This window comes from Pseudorca crassidens, chromosome 5 (genome assembly GCF_039906515.1).
Source record: "Pseudorca crassidens isolate mPseCra1 chromosome 5, mPseCra1.hap1, whole genome shotgun sequence".
Classification (NCBI taxonomy): Eukaryota; Metazoa; Chordata; class Mammalia; order Artiodactyla; family Delphinidae; genus Pseudorca; species Pseudorca crassidens.
In genome coordinates, this window is record NC_090300.1 from 141109401 (window position 1) to 141130798 (window position 21398).

The 21398-nt window shown below is 43.2% G+C and overlaps 2 protein-coding genes across 13 annotated transcripts in view; one reads left to right on the forward strand and one right to left on the reverse strand.

Moving 5' to 3' along the window:
• Positions 1-942: 942 nt before the first annotated feature.
• On the reverse strand, positions 943-14856 carry PIGP (phosphatidylinositol glycan anchor biosynthesis class P). Of its 3 annotated transcripts, none has more exons than XM_067739477.1 (5): positions 14610-14856; positions 14085-14188; positions 8270-8342; positions 6174-6292; positions 943-4017 (listed from the first exon to the last, which is right to left on the reverse strand). In XM_067739477.1, exons 2-5 carry the CDS (start codon positions 14164-14166, stop codon positions 3887-3889), a joined length of 405 nt encoding a protein of 134 aa, XP_067595578.1. In that variant the 5' UTR covers positions 14167-14188; positions 14610-14856; the 3' UTR covers positions 943-3886. The 3 variants fall into 3 exon arrangements, with proteins under 3 accessions (XP_067595578.1, XP_067595576.1, XP_067595577.1); XM_067739475.1 differs by having other exon boundaries at positions 14669-14826; XM_067739476.1 differs by having other exon boundaries at positions 14718-14741.
• An 84-nt stretch (positions 14857-14940) lies between these two features.
• Positions 14941-21398, forward strand: part of TTC3 (tetratricopeptide repeat domain 3) — a 141077-nt gene continuing 134619 nt past the window's right edge. For 4 of the 10 annotated variants that reach the window (XM_067739461.1, XM_067739466.1, XM_067739462.1 and 1 more), the window contains exon 1: positions 15055-15175. Coding sequence is in view for 2 of the 10 variants with exons in the window: in XM_067739463.1 (XP_067595564.1) it covers positions 18119-18164 (46 nt within the window). In the remaining 8 variants the exon portion in view is untranslated. Of the gene's footprint in view, positions 15176-18038; positions 18165-21398 lie in introns of all 10 variants that reach the window. The other 6 variants (XM_067739463.1, XM_067739465.1, XM_067739472.1 and 3 more) reach the window with 6 other exon arrangements.

The following is a 21398-nucleotide window of genomic DNA, read 5'->3' on the forward strand; positions in this document are numbered from 1 at the left end:
TAAAATATAAATAAATAAATTAAAAAAAGAAGTGAGCAGAAAAGAAAAAAAAAACAACTAGAAAACAAGAAATGAGGGAGGGCAGAATTTTGGATTTGAATTCTGTTGGCTTTTCATAGATAGTTTCATATTTGGACTTTTAATTCTCACTGAGAATCTAATTACTGGAGAATCTAATTGCAAGTTTTCTATCACTGACTTTTTTTTTTTTTTTTTTTTTTGCAGTACGCGGGCCTCTCACTGTTGTGGCCTCCCTTGTTGCGGAGCACAGGCTCCGGACGCGCAGGCTCAGCAGCCATGGCTCACAGGCCTAGCCGCTTTGCGACATGTGGGATCTTCCCGGACCGGGGCACGAACCCGTGTCCCCTGCATCGGCAGGTGGACTCTCAACCACTGTGCCACCAGGGAAGCCCTATCACTGACATTTTTTATTCGGAGTACTTTATGCTATTAGTTGGGCTCACTGCAAAACACAGTGTCTTTCAAGTGTTTTTCTTAAATGATGAGATGCAGCAGGGAAGTGCATCAGACATCATGGCTCTATAACCGAAGCAACATTTTTACAAAATACAAACCTGTCAGCCGGGGCTCCCCTCAAAGCAGAGCCTGTGACAAAGGCTTGTGTAGGCAGTTTATTTGAAAAGTGACACTAGGGAGGAGTGGGAAGCAAGGAAGCAAAACAAAGACAAGGAGCCAATACTGAGCTCACCACTGCCATGGTAACCACAGCTCAAGCTCCTAAGACCTGCCTGGAGCTCAGGAAAGGCAGCTCAGAACCAGTCCTTTGGGAGCTTAACGCCTGCCCGTGGTGTCCTATGGTGTCAACTCCCCCTGCTTCCAGGGTGCACTGGCAGGTGGCACCTGTGTGGATCTGGTCAAAGCAGCATCAGTGGCTGGAATAAGACGTGGGACAGAGAGGCTCTGAAGTGACCACAAAAGGTGTTCAATCAAGATATTTACCAAGTGCAGTGTGCTCCGCTATAATGTATTCGACTCTAGTACACACACACACTCTAGTTGAGGCCCACTAACCAGTGGTTCTCAAAGGGTAGTCTTTTCAGGGGGTCTCTGAGGTCAAAACCATCTTCATAATAATAGTAAGATGCTATTTGTCTTCTTCACACTCACTCTCTTGTGAGTATGCAGCGGGGTTTTCCAGAGGCTTTGTGGCATGTGGTACCAGAACAGAATGCAGATGCAGATATGAGAACCCAGCTGTCTTCCTTTAAGCCAGATGTTAAACAGATCTGCAAAAATGTTAAACAATTCTACTTGTCTCACTAAATTTGCTCTGGAAAATAGTTATTTTTCATAAAATGTTACTTAAATACAACAAAATGTGACAGGTTTATTATTTATAAACAAATATTTTTAAAATTTCTACTTTAATTTCTCTATATAATCCACATACACAGAAACTCTTTGGGTCTCTTACTCTTTATGAGTATAAAGCGGCAGGTGCACTAAATTGATCATGACCTTCAACGGAATTGCAGCCCCCAGTTTGGTGGGAAGAGGACAGCTCTGTTAACTGCCACTTTCTCTTCCAAAGTGAATGGCCATTGCCCTGGTTGACCACAGGGTCAGTTAAGTCCAATCAACGAAGGCAGAAGTTCTGACCCTGGCTGCCTGTCATAAGTGTCTGGGTGACATTAAAAATTACCCTGGCCTGGGCCCTGCTCCAGAACAATGAATCAAAATTTCTGGGGATGGGGCATAGTACTGTTCTTTACCTCATTATTGATGTATAACTTACATGAGGAGCACAAATCTTAATAACTATTTTTCTAAACATACGTGATTCCCAGGTAACTACCACCCAAATCAAGATGTAGGGCATTTTCAAATCACCAGCAGATTCTCTCATGCTGCCTCCTAGTTAATACCACTATTCTAATATATATCACCATAGGTTTAAAAATTATTTTCCTGATTTTGAACTTCATATAAATGGCATCATACAGTATATATATATATATATATATATACATATATATATGTGTGTGTGTGTACATATATATATATATATATTCCTTTATATCTGGCTTTTTATGCTCGACATTGTGAAATTCACTCACGTTGCTAGGTAGAGCAGTAATTTCATTCTTGTCTGCATGGCAGTGTCGTTTTCCATTGTATAAACAGGACACAATTTATTTATCATTCTACCCTTGACAGAGTTGGCTGGTCCCCTCAAACTGCTCTTCAGTGTGGTGACGTGCCCTTACCCTAAATTAATACAGGAACTGGGACTCATTAGGGAACAGAAACAGCAGATTCACGTTATCCATCTCATGCTTACTGGGCAGGGATATGGTTATTGAAATGGAAGTCCTCGTTTTCCCAACTCTTTAAAATTATTAGTTTTTCTTTTCTCTTTCCTTTTTTATTTTTAAATACAGAAAATATAGTTAAATTTGCATAAATTAAAATGTGTGGCTCCAAACCTGGGCAGAGATTTAAGTTATCAAAAGATAGGCGGCACTGAGTGCTAGATGAATTTAGATTTGGTCCCCCTGGCCAACTGTGAGTATACGCCTGCTAAGTTATGGGTGGCTTGTTTCTTTTAAGCATTTCTATCTAAGCTTCTTAATCTTACACGAGACATACCCAGATATTAATACGGCAGCGTTGCTCAAACTAATCTATAGTTAGTTACCAAATCCTCCAACCCCCTCAACTGCACTTCCCCAAATCTGTCTGATTCAGTAGAAGGTGCAATCATCTACTCAGTTCAGTAATTTAAATAAACCTAGGAATGACTCTTGATCACAACTCCTCTCAGTAGCCTGCCTACCCTGTACAATCAGATCCATCTACCCAGTCAGCTGTCTCCAACAAATGCTGCAAAGCTACGCGCTCCTCCGCAGCTCCACAGCTACCACTCTGCTCTACGCGGCCAGCATTTTCTCCCTGGACTAATGCAATCGTCTCCTGACCGGTCTCCCTACTTCCACACTCTTCCCTGTCCCCAATTCCCCCACCTGAACCTACCCTCCACCCACCGCCCAGTGGCTTTTATTTTATTTTTTTTGGCCGCACCCAGCGGCTTGTGGGATCTTAATTCCCCAACCAGGGAGTGAACCTGCAGTGAAAGCGCAGAGTCCTAACCACTGGACTGCCAGGGAACTCCCCCCAGGGGCTTTTAAAAAACACAGATCAGGCCGTGACACACTTTTCCTCAAAGCCTCCTAATGGCTCAGTATGTGAAGGGACTCAAACCCATCACACTGACAGATGAACTCAGACTTCTTACACTGGTCCTCACAGCCCTCACACCCTCCCGCAGCAAGCGCTAGGCCCCCTGCTGGCCTCCTGGCCTTAGGACACACCACGCTCCTTCCCTCCTTCCCACCCAAGGTCTCTGTCTTGCCTGCTCGGTACTGGAAGCTCCCTGCTGACCCTCTAATCTTTATGTGACGGCTCCTGTTTTTGCTAATCAAACCTCAACCCCAACTGCCTCCTCACAGCAGCTTTCGTCGACTGCCCCATCTAAAGCAGTCGTCCCTGAGACACAAATCTGATGGCAGAGACACACATTAAATGTGCCCTTCTCCTAAACCTAGGAGTTTGAATTCTGGGCTTCTAAGAACAAACAGTGGGAAGGACACAATTGCCCTTTGAAAATTACAACATGAATGCCTCTCTGGAGGGACACCTGCCACATGGTAATGTAGTATTTTATTTACTCTATTAGTAACTACTATTTGATAACATTTATAATATTAATAGAACTTAATCTAAGAGAAGTTCAACTTACATTTTTCTTTCTTTTTTTTAACATTTCAATACTGGATATTAATCAGAAAGACAGTCAAAATTACTACGGTCGAAATTCTTCCATCAAAAATTTGTAATAAATGTTTGGTATTAGTCTATGTACAATTCAGTTTTTGGTGTAAAGTTCTTTGGCTTTAAGAAAAAACATTTGGTTTACTTCACTAATAGGAATATCTCTTAATGCTGGGATGGCCTCTTCTTGGTATTTCTTCGGCTGTTGGTTTTTGGCATAGTTATCTGTAAGAAGAGGACAAAAGGCTCTGTTTACCCAAGCAATTTCTTCAACAATCTCTGTGGTTTGTGGAGACCCACCACATAGTTTACTAGCCTAACGTTTGGATAATGACAAATACCATGTTTAACATAATTAAAAGGCCCCTTAAATTCTCTCTTTAGAAGAAATGTCCCAATTACAATAAAAATCAGCCAAGTTACTTTTTGCATCCTCTAACTTGGGTAAGAAATTAATATTTCAGGGACCTCCCTAGTGGCGCTGTGGTAAGAATCCGCCTGTCAAAGCAGGGGACACGGGTTCGATCCCTGGTCCAGGAAGATCCCACATGCCGCAGAGCAACTAAGCCCACGCGCCACAACTACTGAGCCCATATGCTCTAGGGCCTGCGTGCCGCAACTACTGAGCCCGTGTGCTGCAACTACTGAAGCCCGCAAGCCTAGAGCCCGTGTTCTGCAACAAGAGAAGCCACTGCAATGAGAAGCCCCTGCACTGCAACAAAGAGTAGCCCTCGCTCGCCACAACTAGAGAAAGCCCACGTGCAGCAACAAAGACCCAATGCAGCCAAAAATAAATTTAAAAGAAATAATATTTCATTCAACTGTACAATGATGATTCAAGCCCCATTTGTACATTTCTCATAGGAACAGAATTATAGCAACACCTCAATCATTTGGTACAATCATTCATGCAAACTTAACAATTTCCCCTCTTGGTACAAATTGTCTATTTGCTGTAATTCCAGCCAAGTATGCAGGGAACACAGTAGGTTATCAGAAAAGCAATATCTAAAAGTTAAAAAATCATACCAGAACTTAAAAAATACTTTGCTTCCTAGAATCCAAGCAAGTTCAGGAATCTAATTTTTTTTTTTTTTTTTTTTTTAATTTTGGTTATGCCACACGGCTTGTGGGATCTCAGTTCCCCAACCAGGAGACTGAACCCAGGCCATAGCAGTGAAAGCCGGGAATCCTAACCATCAGGCCATCAGGGAACTCCCAGGAATCTACTTTAATCTTTAGACTTGAAATAAAAGAACTTAACAACAACTACAGAAAACATGCCGTGGCTCTTCTATCCACTTAATTGCGGTCAGGTGTACACAGTGATCCTGAGGATACACACCCCCAAATTCCTCCTCCCAGACAAGGTCTGTATGGACCTCTTTGTCATCCCTTGATCAACACAGCTTGTTTAGGATAAAAGAAGTTTCTCTCAGGCAAAGTTGCCAAGGAACATATTACATACTTGTGGTTTTTATGGGAAAATATACCTGTTAACTAGTGTAATAAACAGCATATTCATGACAGCTTATTTGTGCCATGTGAACACTTCCTCTGGTATAATCGTATTTATTTCTCCCAGTTTTTTTTACTATGCTGATGTGCGTCAATTACTACAGCCTGTTCTTTGTTGCTTTTTCTTTTTTAAAAATATTTATTTATTTATTTATTTCGCTGTTCTGGGTCTTAGTTGCAGCATGTGGGATCTTTTCAGTTATGGCATGTGGGTTCCTTTAGTGGCAGCATGCAGGTTCTTAATTGTGGCATGCGGGATCTAGTTCCCTGACCAGGGATTGAACCTGGGCCCCCTGCACTGGGAGTGCGGAGCCTTTTTTTTTTTTTTAATGATCTAGGTTTATTTTTTTTTATTATTATTTTTTGGGCTGTGTTGGGTCTTCATTGCTGCATGCGGGCTTTCTCTAATTGTGGTGAGCAGGGGCTACTCTTTGTTGCAGTGCACAGGCTTCTCATTGCAGTGGCTTCTCTTGTTGTGGAGCACGGGCTCTAGGTGCATGGGCTTCAGTAGTCACAGCATGTGGGGCTCAGTAGTTGCGGCACATGGGCCCCAGAGCACGTGGGCTTCAGTAGTTGCTGCACGTGGGGTCAGTAGTCGTGGCCCTTGGGCTCTAGAGTGCAGGCTCAGTAGCTGTGGTGCACAGGCTTAGTTGCTCCACAGCATGTGGGATCTTCCCGGACCAGGGATCGAACCCGTGTCCCCTGCATTGGCAGAAGGATTCTTAACCACTGCGCCACTGGGGAAGTCCCGGGAGCGCAGAGTCTTAACTACGGGACCACCAGGGAAGTCCCTGCTTTTCTTGACAAAAGTGTCAATACCCGACTCCTCCAACCCCCGGCACTTTCCTTTGATATAAATTTACCTGTGATTGTATGAATGGAGTTGAGTGGAGAGGTACTCATCATGTTTATCCCGAATAAGAGCACATAACCAATCACTGCAGTAATGAGGAGGTACACAGGCAGTGCAACTGCCCAGTATCTGCAGAAAAGAATATTAAAGTAGGTAACAGACTTCCTAAAAAGTTGCAGTTCTCTACAGTTCATCACCAAGTTAATACACTTTTAAACTTAATTTTAGCTTTGACTGAAATAATACATGTACCTAAAAGGCAGTCCAATAGTTCTATTGGCCTACAGTGAAGCTGCTATCCTGTACGCCTGTTTGAGCCCTGGTGTCTTTCTTCCCAGCAGGGAACACTTTCAGCACCTAAGCTGTTTCTTCTGGTGTTTACCTCCACCTTCCTACACAACATACTCCTATTACTATTTCTTGACTTTTTAAACTTCAGACATTTTCTCTGAACATCCTAATATGGAGATAAAGATGTATATATAAATGTTTGAAACTGAGCACTGTAACGTATTATTATTATGTCTTCTTGTACAATTTTTTTTTTCCTGGAAATTAATTACTACTTTTTGTCTGTTTGCTTGGTTTCCCATGTACCTATCAATACTCAGTCCTCAAATTCTCTGATAGAATCTAGTATGCCTCTTAATACAGTTAAACACATCAAATGCTCTACCTCACATGTTTTATTGGGTGCATTATTTAATAATTTCTTCCCTACTGTTTTCTCTTTCTGGAACTTCTAAGAGCTTTTTTGCTGTTATACTTTCCTCATCTTTTCTTTATTTTCTATTTTGCTATACTCTGTCCTACTTTCTGGAGATTACTTTTGGTGTTTCTTCTAAACCTTCAATTAAAATGTTAATTTTGGCTACCATATTTATAATTTCCAAATGCAGTCATTCTCTGAACATTCCCTATTTTATAGCATCCTGTTGTTTCATAGTTATAATTTTTTTTATCTCTGAGGATTTTATTTTAAAGTTTTCTTCTGCTCTTTGCATTGTCTCCATTTTCTTCAAGTTTCTTTTCTCTTTTCTTTTTTTGCTTTTTTCTCTTGTATTTCATTTTAGAGGCTTTCTTTTAATGTCTGATAAGTTGCCCATTCATATTTAAAGATGAAGTACTGGGAAGGCAGGGAGGCGGCTGGAGAGACATATAAAAGTAAAAATAAAGATGAACTACTAACAAGCTAATTGGAAGCACTGTGCATATGCGGGCTGGGATGGCCAACTGGAGACCCACACTATGGGAGACCTGGCCATTCCATTGGAGGATCTCTAATTATCAGAAATTAAAGACCCTTTCTCTTGAGCTGGTCAACTTCTTCAGGGAGGACCCTCCTATCTTGCTGGGAGGAGGCGGGTGGTATAAGCCTGCCAACCACAAGCCTGAGAGCCTAGTGAGGAAAGGTGCTTGGGAGGAATCTCACTATTCAGCAACGCAGATTTTCACTGATCCCTGTTTTCAGTAACGTGCCTAGTTAGACCTAGTGTCCACCCAGACTAGAGACTCTCACTCAGCCTTTCCAGAGCATAAACCTCCTGTCTTCTGCAGGGGAGGGTTGGTCTCCAGCTTTAAGGGCTGAGGAGGGGGATTTGAGGGTTGAATGCTCTTTAAACACTGTTTTCAGCCCAACCCAGAAATACCATGTTAAAGAGGTACCCGTACCTCCAATGTCTGGGCCTCTCTGTGTTGTGGGCACAGAGGCTCTGGCTGGCTTCCCTGCTTTAGCAATGTGGGAAAGTGGACATTCAGTTAGTCACCTCTCACCTATCTGCAATCCACTTCCCAAGATTTTACTGATACACCTCCGCTATCCCGTTATTTGCTCCTGTGGGTTTATAGCTTAACAATTATTTTTTTCTATGGGCTTATTTTAACAAGATTTTGGGAGGAAGTAGGGATAAAGATGTGCATTTAGTCCACCATCTTTAAATAGAAGCGTATAAATAATCGTCTTTAAAAAGCTTTAAATTTCTATATGGCTATTTATGGATCTTAAAAGAATAAATATAAGATTTGTATAAGTCTTAAGAAAAAACCTGATCCTTCAAAACAGCATTGATATACTCTTACTTTATTTAAGAAATACATTGAACTTACTTTTGAGGCCAATAGGTTAAGCCTAAGGAGTTTAGCCAAGACTCAGGAATAAAAGCCCACACAAGATACAGTACTGCAGAAGAGGGGAAAAAAAGGGAAAAAGGTCAGTAAGGCACGCATCCAATCTATCAAGGTTCAGATAAAACAACTAGAGAGAAGCTGACGCGCTGCAACGAAAGAGCCCACGTGCCACAACTAAGACCCGACGCAGCCAAAAATAAATTAAAAAATAACAAAACCAAACCATAAAATTTATGATCTTAACCATTTTAAGTGTAATGTTCAGTAGTGTCAGGTATATTTGTATTGCTGTGAAACAGGTTTCTAGAACTATTTCATCCTGTGAGTCTGAAACTCTATACCCATTAAACAACTCCTCTTAGTTATTTTAAAAAACATGTCTTAACTTCCACTACTCACACTGTATTTTAAGCAATTTAAGGGCAGAAATCATGCCTTAGTAATTGTTGTAATCCTTATAGCACCTAGCAATTTGCTTTATACGTAGTCGGTGTTCAACACTTCATCCCCACAGGGTTGAAAGTGCAGACATTTAGGGGCATAAAGGTGAATTTATCTACCCTTGTTCTGATCCACAACATGCCTTATCCCCTAGAGCACAATCTTATTTCCCTCAATTCGGGTCTCTGTGGCACCCTTTACTGTTGTCCCTCTATTATAACAGCCAACCTCTGAGCACTCACTGTGGCTAAGCACACTTCTGAGCACTTTACATGCATCATTTCATTTAATCCTCAAAACAATCCTAGTAGGTATTAAGCCACTTTAACAGAGGAGGAACTGGAGTCTCAGACATGTTACATCCTCTGTCCAAGGTAAGTGGCAGAGAGAAATTTCAAGCCTGTCTCAGTGATGATGAAGGATTAACATTTTTCTCAACAAGTATGTATTACGGAATTCTCTATGTCAGGAGTGTGCGATACAATGGTGAACCCGAAAGAGATGGCCTCTGCCCTCTCCGAGCTTAAAATTGAGCAAGGAATAGAGAAGAATAAATTGGTGTTTTCAATACACTCTGATAAGTGCTAACGAGCGAGTAACAAAAGAGGATATCGGAACACATAAGAAGGCCCTCAGCCCACAGTGGCGGTGATGTGAATGGTTAGGAAAGATTTCCTGGAGAAGTCATTAAACTGGGGCCTAAAGGATGAATAGGGGGTTAGCCAGATGAAAATGCTGGGCTTGCAGACGATAGGAAGGAAGGAAATATGAGAAAACAGTGTTCCCAGCAACCACCACAGAGAGAGCGCTGGGGATCTGAAGAGAGAGCTGGTGTGGTAGATGGCAGAGGGAAAAGCTGGCAAGGAACTGGCGTGGAGCTTGAGTTTTCAAGATTAATGAAATACAAACAGCACTTCCCTGGTGGTGCAGTGGTTAAGAATCCGCCTGCCAATGCAGGGGACATGGGTTCGAGCCCTGGTCCAGGAAGATCTCACATACTGCGGAGCAACTAAGCCCCTGCGCCACAAGCCTGCGCTCTAGAGCCCGGGAGCCACAACTACTGAGCCTGCGTGTCACAACTACTGGAGCCCACGTGCCTAGAGCCCATGCTCTGCAACGAGAGAAGCCACCGCAGTGAGAAGCCCGCGCACGGAAGAGTAGCCCCCGCTCGCCGCAACTAGAGAAAGCCCACGTGCAGCAACAAAGACCCAATGCAGCCAAAAATAAATAAATAAATTTATTAAAAAAAAAGAAATACAAACAGTGGGGAAACAAATGTGAATTCATAAATGGAAATGATTTGCTTAGTTTAATTAAGTGAATGAATATGTACTGTACATCTGCCATATGCCAGGCAATATGAGAAGGTCGAGGCTATAAAGATAAATGAGACATGGTCTCTATTCTCACAGTCATGTGGGAGAGAGAAACGAGTCAAATGTAGTGGCAGGAACTTCCCAGGCACTACCTTACTGGACCCTCCCCAGACCCCTGAGGTGTGTGCTAGTAATCCTTACTCACAGGTGAAAAAAACTGAGGCTCAGGGAATGTAAATAACTTGCCCAAGGTCTCACAGCTAAACGTTACTGAGCGGGAATGAGAACCTGGGCTTACAGGCAGCGGCCAGAGCACTGGAAACGACATGAAGCGGAGGCGACATATTTGGGGGAACCCCAGGCAGTGTGGAGTGGCTCGGGCATCAAGTACGAGGCAGGGAGAAACCAGCCGGAAAACTGAACTGGTCCCAGATCATGGAAGACCTTGGGTGAGGAACATGGACTTTACGCTCTGGGCAAGGGGAACAACTGGATATTTTGTTGGTAACTTTACAGTTACAGCAGACTACCAAGAGAAATAACCATCCAGGCTTAAACGAGAGGTTTTAATCAGGGAAGTCCACGTCTGGATCTCAAGTGCGTCACTGTGACGGCTGCATGTAGGATGAACCTGTGGAAGAAGTGAGACCCCGGCAGGCTCAGTGGCAGCAGCAGATGAATGAGTTGGCGGAGAAGGAAAAGTACAAGTGAAGACGACTCCCAGGTTTTCAGAGTGGGATCTAGTCATTCCAACCCTGAAGAAAGAGATACTGGAGCAGTCATTCTCCACACAGCGTCGAGAGATTTTCCAAAAAGACAAATCTGACCCTATCACTTGCCAGTTCAAATCCTTCGATGCCCTTAGAATAAAATCGAAAATCCTTCCTAGGGCTTGCAAGAACTTGAACGACCTGGCTCGGCCCGCCTCTCCAATGTCCAGCCCTCACGCACTATGCTCCAGCTCTGGACAGTGTCTCATTTCTGTGCTTCAAACAATCTTGCGGACGCAGGGTCACTGCAGTTACAGTGAGTGCTGTCTGCCTGGAACGATCTTCCTTTGGCTCTTCCAATGCAGATGGTTCCTTAGCCTGCTTTATGTCTTAGCTCAAACGTCACCTTAAGAGAGGCTTTCCCCAATCACTTGCTCTCCCAGCTGTGTCCCACCTACCACACCTTCATTACTCCCTGTCATTTCCCTTTATTTCCCTCAAAGCTATTACCACAATCTATAACTACTGTGATGGACGGAATATTTGTGTCCCCCCCCCACCAAATTAATATGTTGAAACCCTAATCCGCAATGTGATGGATTTGGAGGTGGGGCCTTTGGAAGGCAGTTAGGTATAGATGAGGTCACGAAGGAGGGGTCTCCATCATGGGATTAGTGTCCTTTCTTTCTCTACTACATGAGGATACGAGGATACGGTAAGGAGGTGGTTGTCTGCAAACCGTAGGAGGGCCCTCACCAAGAACCCAGCCATGCTGGCATCCTGATCTTGCACTTCCCCGTCTCCAGAGCTGTGAGAAATAAATGTCGACTGGTTAAGCTACCCAGTCTACAGTACTTTGTTATAGCAGCCTGAACAGATTAAGACAGTTAGCTTTTAAATCAGTAAATATTTCAATGTACAGAGAGACTCATGTAACCCCTGAGTACCCACCACCTAGTTTCATTATGACTGTTGGCTACTGGCCTCTGACCTCCTCTATCCTATTACTTTCTGCCTCACTGTCTCAGGTTTCAACCTTACTGACCTCCATCTGTTCCTTGAAACCACTGGCCTCCTCGGGCTTTTGCACTGGCTCTTCTCTGGGAGGCTCTTTCCCTGGATTGCCACATGGCTAACTCTCACTTTTCGTGTCTGTGCTTACAACTCATCCCTCAGTGAGGCACCACCTGACCGCTGTATTTAACGATGGCAACCTCCTCCCACTTCTATTCCTCCTTTCTGGCTTAATTTCTCCCCATGGCACACATTATCATCTGACATTCTGCATGTTTAATTATTTAATTTGTCCATTGGCAATCCCCCCCTAGCAGAATGAAAGCTGTGAAAGCAGGAAGTTGGGGGCTGTTTTGCTCTTCCCTTGCCTGTAATAGTGGCTGGCACATGGTAAGTACGCAAGAAAAATTTGCAGAATTAATTTCTGGTTGTGGGTACTATTGGATTTAAGTTTTAAAGTCATTGCTTTTATTTAAATACATAGTTTCTAACCCTTCAAATAACTCTATAGAACAGGGATTTACAAAAATGGTGTTGATGATAACGATAACAGCAGCAGCTAACACTGAATAAATACAGGTATCCCCACTTTCCGAAAGCTCGCTTTAAGCCATTGCGCTTTTATGAAAGACCTACGTTAGCTAACTGTCTTCGGTAACCAAAGGAAATCTGAAGAGGATTTTTGCTTTTACTTAAAAAGCATTCAGTGTTTGTTTTGCAGGGAGCCGTGATACCGGCAGTGCCCACCCAGAGCAGGGAGAGTGTGGCATGTCTGGGCTCCTTCCCCAGAGCTACACTCAGCATCTCAGCATCAAACCGCCATAGCTCTGAACTGTGTCGGTGAACATCTTGATCTCAACCGAGTATCTTTATCAAATTGAGTGCATTATCTCAATTTATCTTGTGCATTGCTTAGCAAGATGTGCCCTAAGGTAATCGTTTCTTTGCTTTACGCCATTTCTGCTTACGAAAGGTTTCATAGGAATGGTCTCTACTTTTGGATTGTGGGAGAAACCTGTACTTATTGCTCCTATGCATTCTTTTAAGTGCTCTGCATACATTACGGCAAGTAATCTTCACAACAGACATAAGAGGTAGCATAGTGAAGTCAACCCAGCGTGCCTGGGTTCAAATTCCAGCTTTATCATTTACTGGCTGTGTGACCTTGAGCACATTACTTAAGCCCCGTGTGCCTCTGTATTCTCATCTGCAAAATGAGGACAGTAATGACAATATCTATCTCACAGGACTGTCTTATGCTTCATAAGCATTTGATAAACATCACCATCCTTTCACAGATGAAGAATCTGAAGAACCAAAGAAATTAACTAAACAGTCCTCCACAAAGCTAATCTGTGGAGGAGTCAGGATTTGAACTCAAGTCGTAACTTCTTCGCTCCATAGACTCCCCTGGCCAACAGCTTGGTTGGCTATACTGATGTAGTTAGGGTTCAGAAGCATTACCACTCCATCTTTCTGGTTTCCACAAAATTCTAAAAAGCTGTGGGCACCCACTTTTCCCCCTAATTCTCAAATCCTTTTGGGGAGAGACATGGGGCCCACTGTGTGACTCTGGGAATATCGTGTCTCAGTAAACATCAGTTTCCTTATCTGTAAAATGGGACCTTATGGGGACTGATTGAGACCCAGGATGTAAAGTGCAGCTGACTTCTATAACCTGATGGCTGTCCCTCCCACAGGCTGCACTGGGGCCACACCAGATTACTCATTTCCAAACCCCACAATGCCTTCCCACTTCTTCCTCCTTATTGGTGAAGACCAAGTTCCTGGGAGAAAGCTCACTCTGACTCTCAGGGTTTTTTGTTTTTTTTCGGCCACGCTGCTGTGTGGCTCACAGGATCTCAGTTCCCTGACCAGGAATGGAGCTCTGGCAGTGAGAGCACAGAGTCCGAACCACTGGACCCCCAGGGAATTCCCTGACTTTCCAATTTGATTTCTTGTCTCGACACTGGCTGCCCATGGTCCTTATCACACTGATAGAGAATTGTAGATTTACTCCTCTGTCTTGTCCACAAAACCATGACCTCCTTAAAGGCAGGGACCAAGTTGCATTCACTTTGCAATCTTGACTGGTGCTGCATTTTAAAGATCTGTTGAGATTAAATCTTTCAGGCTCATGTCTGGCATGTAGAACACTCTTAACAGACAAGAGTTCCCTCCAGGTTTTCTCGAAAAGAGACAAAGGTAGAAAGAATCACAGTTCCTGTGTACACATTCTACAAACAAATGCAGTAATTTCCTGTCCTTGAACACCAGAGAAAGGCCCTGGCCATCCATCAGGAAAGTACTTACTGAAGCCAAATTGGGAGCTTAAGAAAAGGACAAAGCCATAAATCGCTCTTTCTGGCAATGGCGACGGTGAATTTTCCACCATTTTCCCTGTGTCTTTAGATAATCTGTGGGAAAGAAACACAATCATCTGTCAGTGACTCACACCACTGGTCTATTATAACCTCATCGCTTTGCTATGGGCACAGCCTCTCCGCAGTTTTTTTCCCAGCCTAAACCACTGCCAACGGGCAACCTGCACACAGACCTCTAACGCACACCTGCTTGCACACGTGCACACAAGCACCCATACCTCGCCTGTAGGCGCAACCAGCCCCCAAACCTCACATGCACACGCACACAAGCACACGCGCCACAGCGCGCACCTCCCGCAGTGTAAGGTGGGGGGAGGCAAGGAGGGAGCAGGGGAGGGACTGACGCCACTCCAGCTCTGCAGGTTTCGCCTCCGTGCGAAAAGGGAAGGGCAAGCAGGGACAGAAGGCCCGTGCGGCCTCCTCAGGCCTGGGCCTCGGCGCCCGGGACCCGGACCTGCCCCCTCGTGGAGTCTGTTTCTCATTCGAGCCCGGGGACTGGGGTTGGCCCTCGACCTTGGGTCTTCCATGCGCCCACTCCGGCCGCTCCCCACAGTTCGGCCACCTCCGTGCCGAGTCCTCTGCGCAGGCGCGGATCAGGGAACCGCAGGGGGGCGAGAGAAGGAAAACAGAGAAAGGCCGAGTCGCCAAGGCAACCCCTGCCCGGGCGCAGGCGCACTGCGACCCTCGTCCGACAGGAACGCGCGAGCGCGGGGGCGGGAGAGATCGGTCAGCTCTCCGCCGCTGGGGGCGGGGCTGCACGACGGCGCAAGTGCATTGCGGCCCACGTGACGCGTCTGCCGCCTGCTCCGCCGGCCGCTCCTGCCCGCCCGCTGGCTGACGTGGAGGGCCTGAGGCGGCGGCGGCGGCGGCGGCGGCGGCCCGCGTCCAAGGCTCGCGGGCTGCGGGCCCCGGTGAGTGCACACCTGGCGCGCGGCAGGGCTTCCGGATGCGTCACCTTGTCGCGCTGCAGCCGAGATGCCCGGGGAGAGGGGCCCTCCACACCCCCTCCGTGGGTGTGTGGTGAGTGTGGGTGTGTGCGCGTCGCCCCGCGTCGTTGGCCGTGGCGCCCGCGGTGTGTGTGCGCGGGTTGGGTGCCGGTGCAGAGCGGGAGTGTGTGGTCGCTTTTGTCGGCCTCAGTGGGTGTGTTTCCTTTGTCTGGTGTCCTCCTTCTTTAAGTGGGGCCCCCTCCGGGCTTCTGTGCGAAGGTGGGAGAAGCCCCTTTGTGTGCGCATCCCCCGGCCGCACGCGCACTCTCGCCCCAGTCGGTGCGCGGGTGACACCTTCGCTAGGCGGAGGGTCCGGCGGCCTGAGCGCGGGTGGGCACGGCCCCGTGTGTCCCCTCCCGGCTCCTTTGTGTCCGCGCTGGTTCTAACCGGCGACGGCGTGGGCACCCCGGCGGTGTGGGAGCCCCCGTTTGTGTCACTGCCTCTCTCCGGGAGTGCGCGTCCTCCGCGCGCGCGGCCGCGCCTCCTGTAGTCGAGACCCCCGCCTGCAGCATCGTCCGCCCGGCGGTGCGTCCTCGCGTGTCCCCGCGCGCGCGTTGCGCCTGGGTCCTGTCGAGTGCGTGATCAGGTCGTCGTTCGCGAGTGTTCGTGAACGTTCTTGCGCGCCCCTCCTCTGTCTTGTGTTCCCTACACCTGCGCCACCTGTTTTCGTGAGAATGGCTGCCGAGCGCGGGGAGGGGACGGGGAGGGAGAAATCAGTTCAGTGCTCCCCCGTCCCCTGCGCCTCTTCGGAGCATCCTTCCTCCCCCAGCGCTAATGGGAAGGGGGGACAGCAGCGGGTCTGGCCAGCTGCGCCGTAATATTTACGATGTCAGGTGTGGCCGGTCGAGCCAGCCTGTTTTGGGGGCGGAATAAGGGGGCCAAGGGCCAAAAATGGAGTCAAGGCATAGGTGAATGTTGGTTGATACCAGTGTGGCGTACTATTTTCAGAGGCGCCCTACACGCCCAAAGACCTTCGATTGCAGACTCCTTCCAAAATAATATGTACACGACACCTGGGCAAATACCTTTTAGCCGATCCTGGGCGTTCTTGATAATACTTAACGGTTCATATAGTGGTTTATGGCGTTCACGTCAATTAACTCTCTTGATTCTACCTGGCGTCATGGCGAGGGAAACAAGGTAGACATCTTACAGGTTTTACTCCCGCCTTGGGAGCAGTTTCCTCATAATTACAGCTCTAGCTAGGACATTCTGTATTGCAGGAAATTTGCTATTTATCCTATTAGAGACCCATTACCCATTAGAGACCCAGCTACTCCTCTTGCTCAAAGGTTCGTGCTCTGCGCTCAAGGGCTGCGTTTCGGTGTCTGTTTCTCGTTGTTCATTTGCTCAATTTTCTTACTCTAGCCTAATTTTCCGGTTTTTTCTTTTTTTTTTTAATTTCTGGAAGATTTCACACATAAAATACAGAGGGGTATCTAACCAATCCATGATTAAGATTTACAGATGTAATTATTTTGCCGAATTTACTTCAGATCCTCTTTTTAATTTAAAAGAACTAAAATTGCAAAATATGGAGGTGCTCTCAGTTCCTGCCCCTCCTTCCGTAGAGGTTGTCACCGTGTTTAGGTTTGTGTATATCATTCCCTTGCATATTTTATACTTTGATCACGGTGGATCCATAAACAATATATAGTGTTGTGTGTTTTAAACTTTAATGGTATTAAACAATGTGTCTTTTTGCAACTTGCGTTTTTCGATCAGCATCACATTTTAGACTTACATATGAATAAATTGGATAATTGTGTTTGGTTCATTCATTTTAATTGCTGGTATAGAATTCCATTGTATGAATATACCATAATTTACTTATCCTTTTACCTGTTGATGGGCTTTGTTTCTGGTTTTTGACTCTAAAAAAACAATCCTGCAATAAACATCTTTGTACTTGTCTGCTTTGTGCACACGTTTGGAAGTTTCTCGAGAAAATACACCTAGTAGTGGATTTGCTCTATACTAGGAAATATGCATCTTCAACGTAACTAAATATCACAGAAGCTCTCAAAGTGGTTGCACTAATTTTCACTCTCACTGGTATTGAGTGAGGACACCCATTTGTCACACCCTTGCTAACACTGTATGTTACCTGACTTTTACATTTTTGCCTTCTCTTTACTGACCAGCTTCCTTATAACTTTAGCTTGCAGCTAAATTTGCTTGCACCCACCTTGGCTTCTGCTCTAGCCCTGTGTCAGCCTATGGGTTCATCTCTCACAGTTAACTAGCTCAGTCTTTATCTCATTTGGTTCTCATAAGATTAATTCCAGTAAACATTTATTTTGTACCTAATGTATCAGTTCCAATGGTTGATGTAAGATAATTCCATGGTATGTTAGATGTACCTCTCTAATAGCAGGTGAGGTGATTTAATTAAATACTTTTTTGCATATGATGAACGGTTTTTTAAAAATCTTCTTTCCTCTAATGTATTATTTGATACCTTCAAAATATGTAACATATACGCAAGTTGTGAAGCAAAACAATAAAATGAACACCTATCAACCCACCACTCAATCCAAGAATCAAAATGATCAATCCAGGAATCAAAATGACCAATATTGAATGTGCTCACCTCCAGAGTGACTACTATCCTAAATTGTGTGTGTCATTCCTTGTTTTTTTAAAAATAATTTTATCAGATATGTATACATCCCTCAACAATGTATTGTGTGGTTTATATTGTTTTTGAATTTAAAAAAAGGAATACTGGATACAGCTTTCTGGGTCTTGCTTATTTCACTCAATGTTATGTTTCTAAGAGTCACTGATATTCAGTATAGATATGCCATTAATTTTCACAGCTGTGTAATATTCTGTGGGTGAATATAACACAGTGTATGTGTTCTTCTGTTGATGAACATTTTGGTTGTTTCTAGGTTTTGCTATTTTGAAGATTCTTGTACATATCTTCTGGTACATAGTTGCAAGAATTTCTCTACTTTTCACACTGGGGTATATGACCTCTGGGGAAGTAAGATTTTCTGAGGAGTACTTGGGCACAGGTAATATTAATGAATCAATTTGTGATCATTAAATTCCATGTGTACCCTTTCGTAAAACTGGTAATGCCGAAGCCTGTGACAGAAACTTCCTCCTGGTTCTACTTTCCCACCTTCCCTCTCACAGTAGCACTTCTGCCTTAAATTAGGAATGCATAGCGCTCACCCATATGGAATCTTACCAGGGTAGTGTCCCAGTTGAAAAACTCTCCATGGAAAACAAAAGGCTAATCTAAAATACATGCAGCTATAGTGTTAGGAAACACCTCTTTTAATCCAGACACTTCCCATCTCCTCAAGAGCTGCATTTCCAATAAAATGTAACTTTTATGTTTAATTATCATTATATATACTAGTTATTTTTTGATCAACTTTATGCTGTAATAATTATGACATTTTAAACCAATGATATGTCTGTTTTAAAATGTCACTGTGATACTCCAGAAATTCATCCTTTGCAATTTTTAAACTTGGGGCTGAAATTTTTTAGATGTCATTTTAAAGTGTGAAGAATATGTAATTTTTAAAGCGTTGTGGTTTGTGAGTAAAAAAATATCGGAATACCACTATGGTAAGCTATTTGCTAGAAGTGGAATTGCTGGGTTATGGGGTGTGAATGTTCAACTTTACAAAATGATACCAAATTGTTTTCTGAAGTGGTTGTACCAGCTTATACTTTGGCAAGCAGTTTTGTCAATTTATATACTTTGATTAGCAGTGTGTAAGAGTTATAGTTGATCTATATTCTCTGCAACACTTATTACTTTTAGACTTCTTAATATTTATCAATCAGATGGGTATGAAATGATGTGCATTGTGGTTTTAATTTGTATTTCTTGATTGTTAATGAGTTTGAGCATCTTTTCATTTGTCTGTGAACCATCTGTCCTTTTTGTTCACAAAAAAAATACCTCGTCATATCTTTTACCCATTTTTCTGTTGGGGTGTCTTTTAAAACAAACTGGTAACATCGATCCTTTATTGAGTATACATGTTGTAAATTTCTTCTAGTTCATGGTCTGTCTTTTTGCACTTCATGGTGTATTTTGCTGAACAGAAGTTCTTAATTTTAATGTAATCTAATTGGAAACTTTCCCTGCCCTGGGATTATAAAGTCATTCTCTTGTGTTTCTCTTTAGAAGTTTTTAAATGACGCCTTTCACATTTAAGTTCATAATCCATCTGGTACTGATTTTTGTATATGGTGTGAGGTAATGATCCACATTCATTTTTTCCCCCCATGTGGCTACAATTGACCTCACTCCGTGTATTGAATTGGCCCTCTGTTCACTAGTGATCTGCTGAACAACAACAAAAAGTTTGGTAGCATTTATCTGTGAGATCATTTGGATCTAATTTTTTGTGTGTAGAGGACTGTAAATTGTTGATAATTAGCAATTGAATAGTAATAGGACTTCAGGTTTTCCATTTCTTTTAGTCAGTTTTGGTAAATTTTATTTATTTATTTATTTTTTGCGGTACGCGGGCCTCTCACTGCTGTGGCCTCTCCCGTTGCGGAGCACAGGCTCCGGACGCGCAGGCTCAGTGGCCATGGCTCACGGGCCCAGCCGCTCCGCGGCATGTGGAATCTTCCCGGACTGGGGCATGAACCCGCGTCCCCTGCATCAGCAGGCGGACTCTCAACCACTGTGCCACCAGGGAAGCCCTATTTATTTACTTTTAAAAATTTATTGGCATCAGGTTCATGGTATTGTCTTAATTCTCTTTAATCTCTTTTACTTGTAGTTATGTTCCTTTTTCTCATTTTGAATATTATTTGTGTGCGACTTTTATTTTTTAAATTTTGCCAGAAGTTTGTCTATTTTATTAATCTTGCCATGGGATGAATTTTTGGCCTCATTTGTTCTATTATATTTTTGTTTTTTAGTTCATTGATTTTTGTCTCCTTTATGATTTCCTTCCTTTTCCTTCTTTGAGTTTATTGTTTATTATTTTTCTAACTTAAATTGCATGATTAACTTACTAATTTTCAGTCATTCCTGTTTCCTACTACAAGCATGTAAAGCTATACGCTTCCTCACAGTTCATTTTTGCTTTATGTAACATGGTTTAATTTATGGTATTTTCATTAACTTTTAAATTTAAGTATTATTAAAATTCCTATTTTGATTTCTTCTCTGACTTACGTGTTTTAATGTTTTCTTTAAAATATGCTTTAAAATTTCCAAATGTTTCTTCATTAACATTTTTCCTTTTCGTTCATTTCTTAATTGTGTTGTCAGAGAATGTATTGTATATTTTATCTTTCTAAAAACATTTGTTTGCCCTTGCTTTATGGCCTTGTACATAGGGAATTGTGATAACTATTCTGTGTGTACTTGTGAAGAGTATGTATTCTCTAGTTGTTATGTATGTGTTAGATCAGGCTTGTAAATTGTGTTGTTCAGACTGTCTATATTAATTTTCAGTTGTTTGACCTATCATGAGAGAGATGTAGTCTTCCACTGTTACCTTCTAACAGACTTCCTGTAGTTCTAACAGTTTTTCTTTTTATGTATTTTGAGACTATTTGATTAGATACATGCAAGCTAAACATTGTTTTCCTAGTGGGTTGAACCTTTTCTGTTATGTTGTGGTTCTCTCCATGCTTAATTTTGATTTTTGTCTTAGGGTCTGTTTGGTCTATCCCACCTTTCTTTTGGTGGTAATTTACCTGGAATAACCTTTTTCTTCATTTTCATGTCACTTTTCTTATGTCCTTAGATTTTTAGGTATCTCTTATGAAGAATATATTACTAGATTTTTCTTTTAATCCAGTCAGGTAATTTATGATTTTTAATTGGTACTTTTAGAAGTTAGTTCAGGTCTCTTGGTGGTCAACTCATTTTTTTATCTAAAATTATTTTTATTTTACCCTTGTTCTTGAGGATAATTTTGATGGGTATACAGTTCTAGGTTGATGCTTTATTTTCTGCTTATATGGTAAATATATTATTCTACATGCAAAGTTGTCTGCTGCCAGTTTTATTTATGATAATTTGAAGAAAATATTATTTTTCTTCTGGCTGCATTGGATTTTCTGTCTTTGGTTTACATCTTCACTTCTAAGTCTAGATGATTATTACTTTTTATTTATCCTATTTTGGATACATGTGTTTCCTGATTCAGAATTTTGTCTTCATGAGGTCTAGCAGATTCTGAGCCTTGTGTCCTTTAAATACTTTCTCTCTGATTTTATCTATTTTCTCCTTCCGGAAATTTAACTGGATATATATG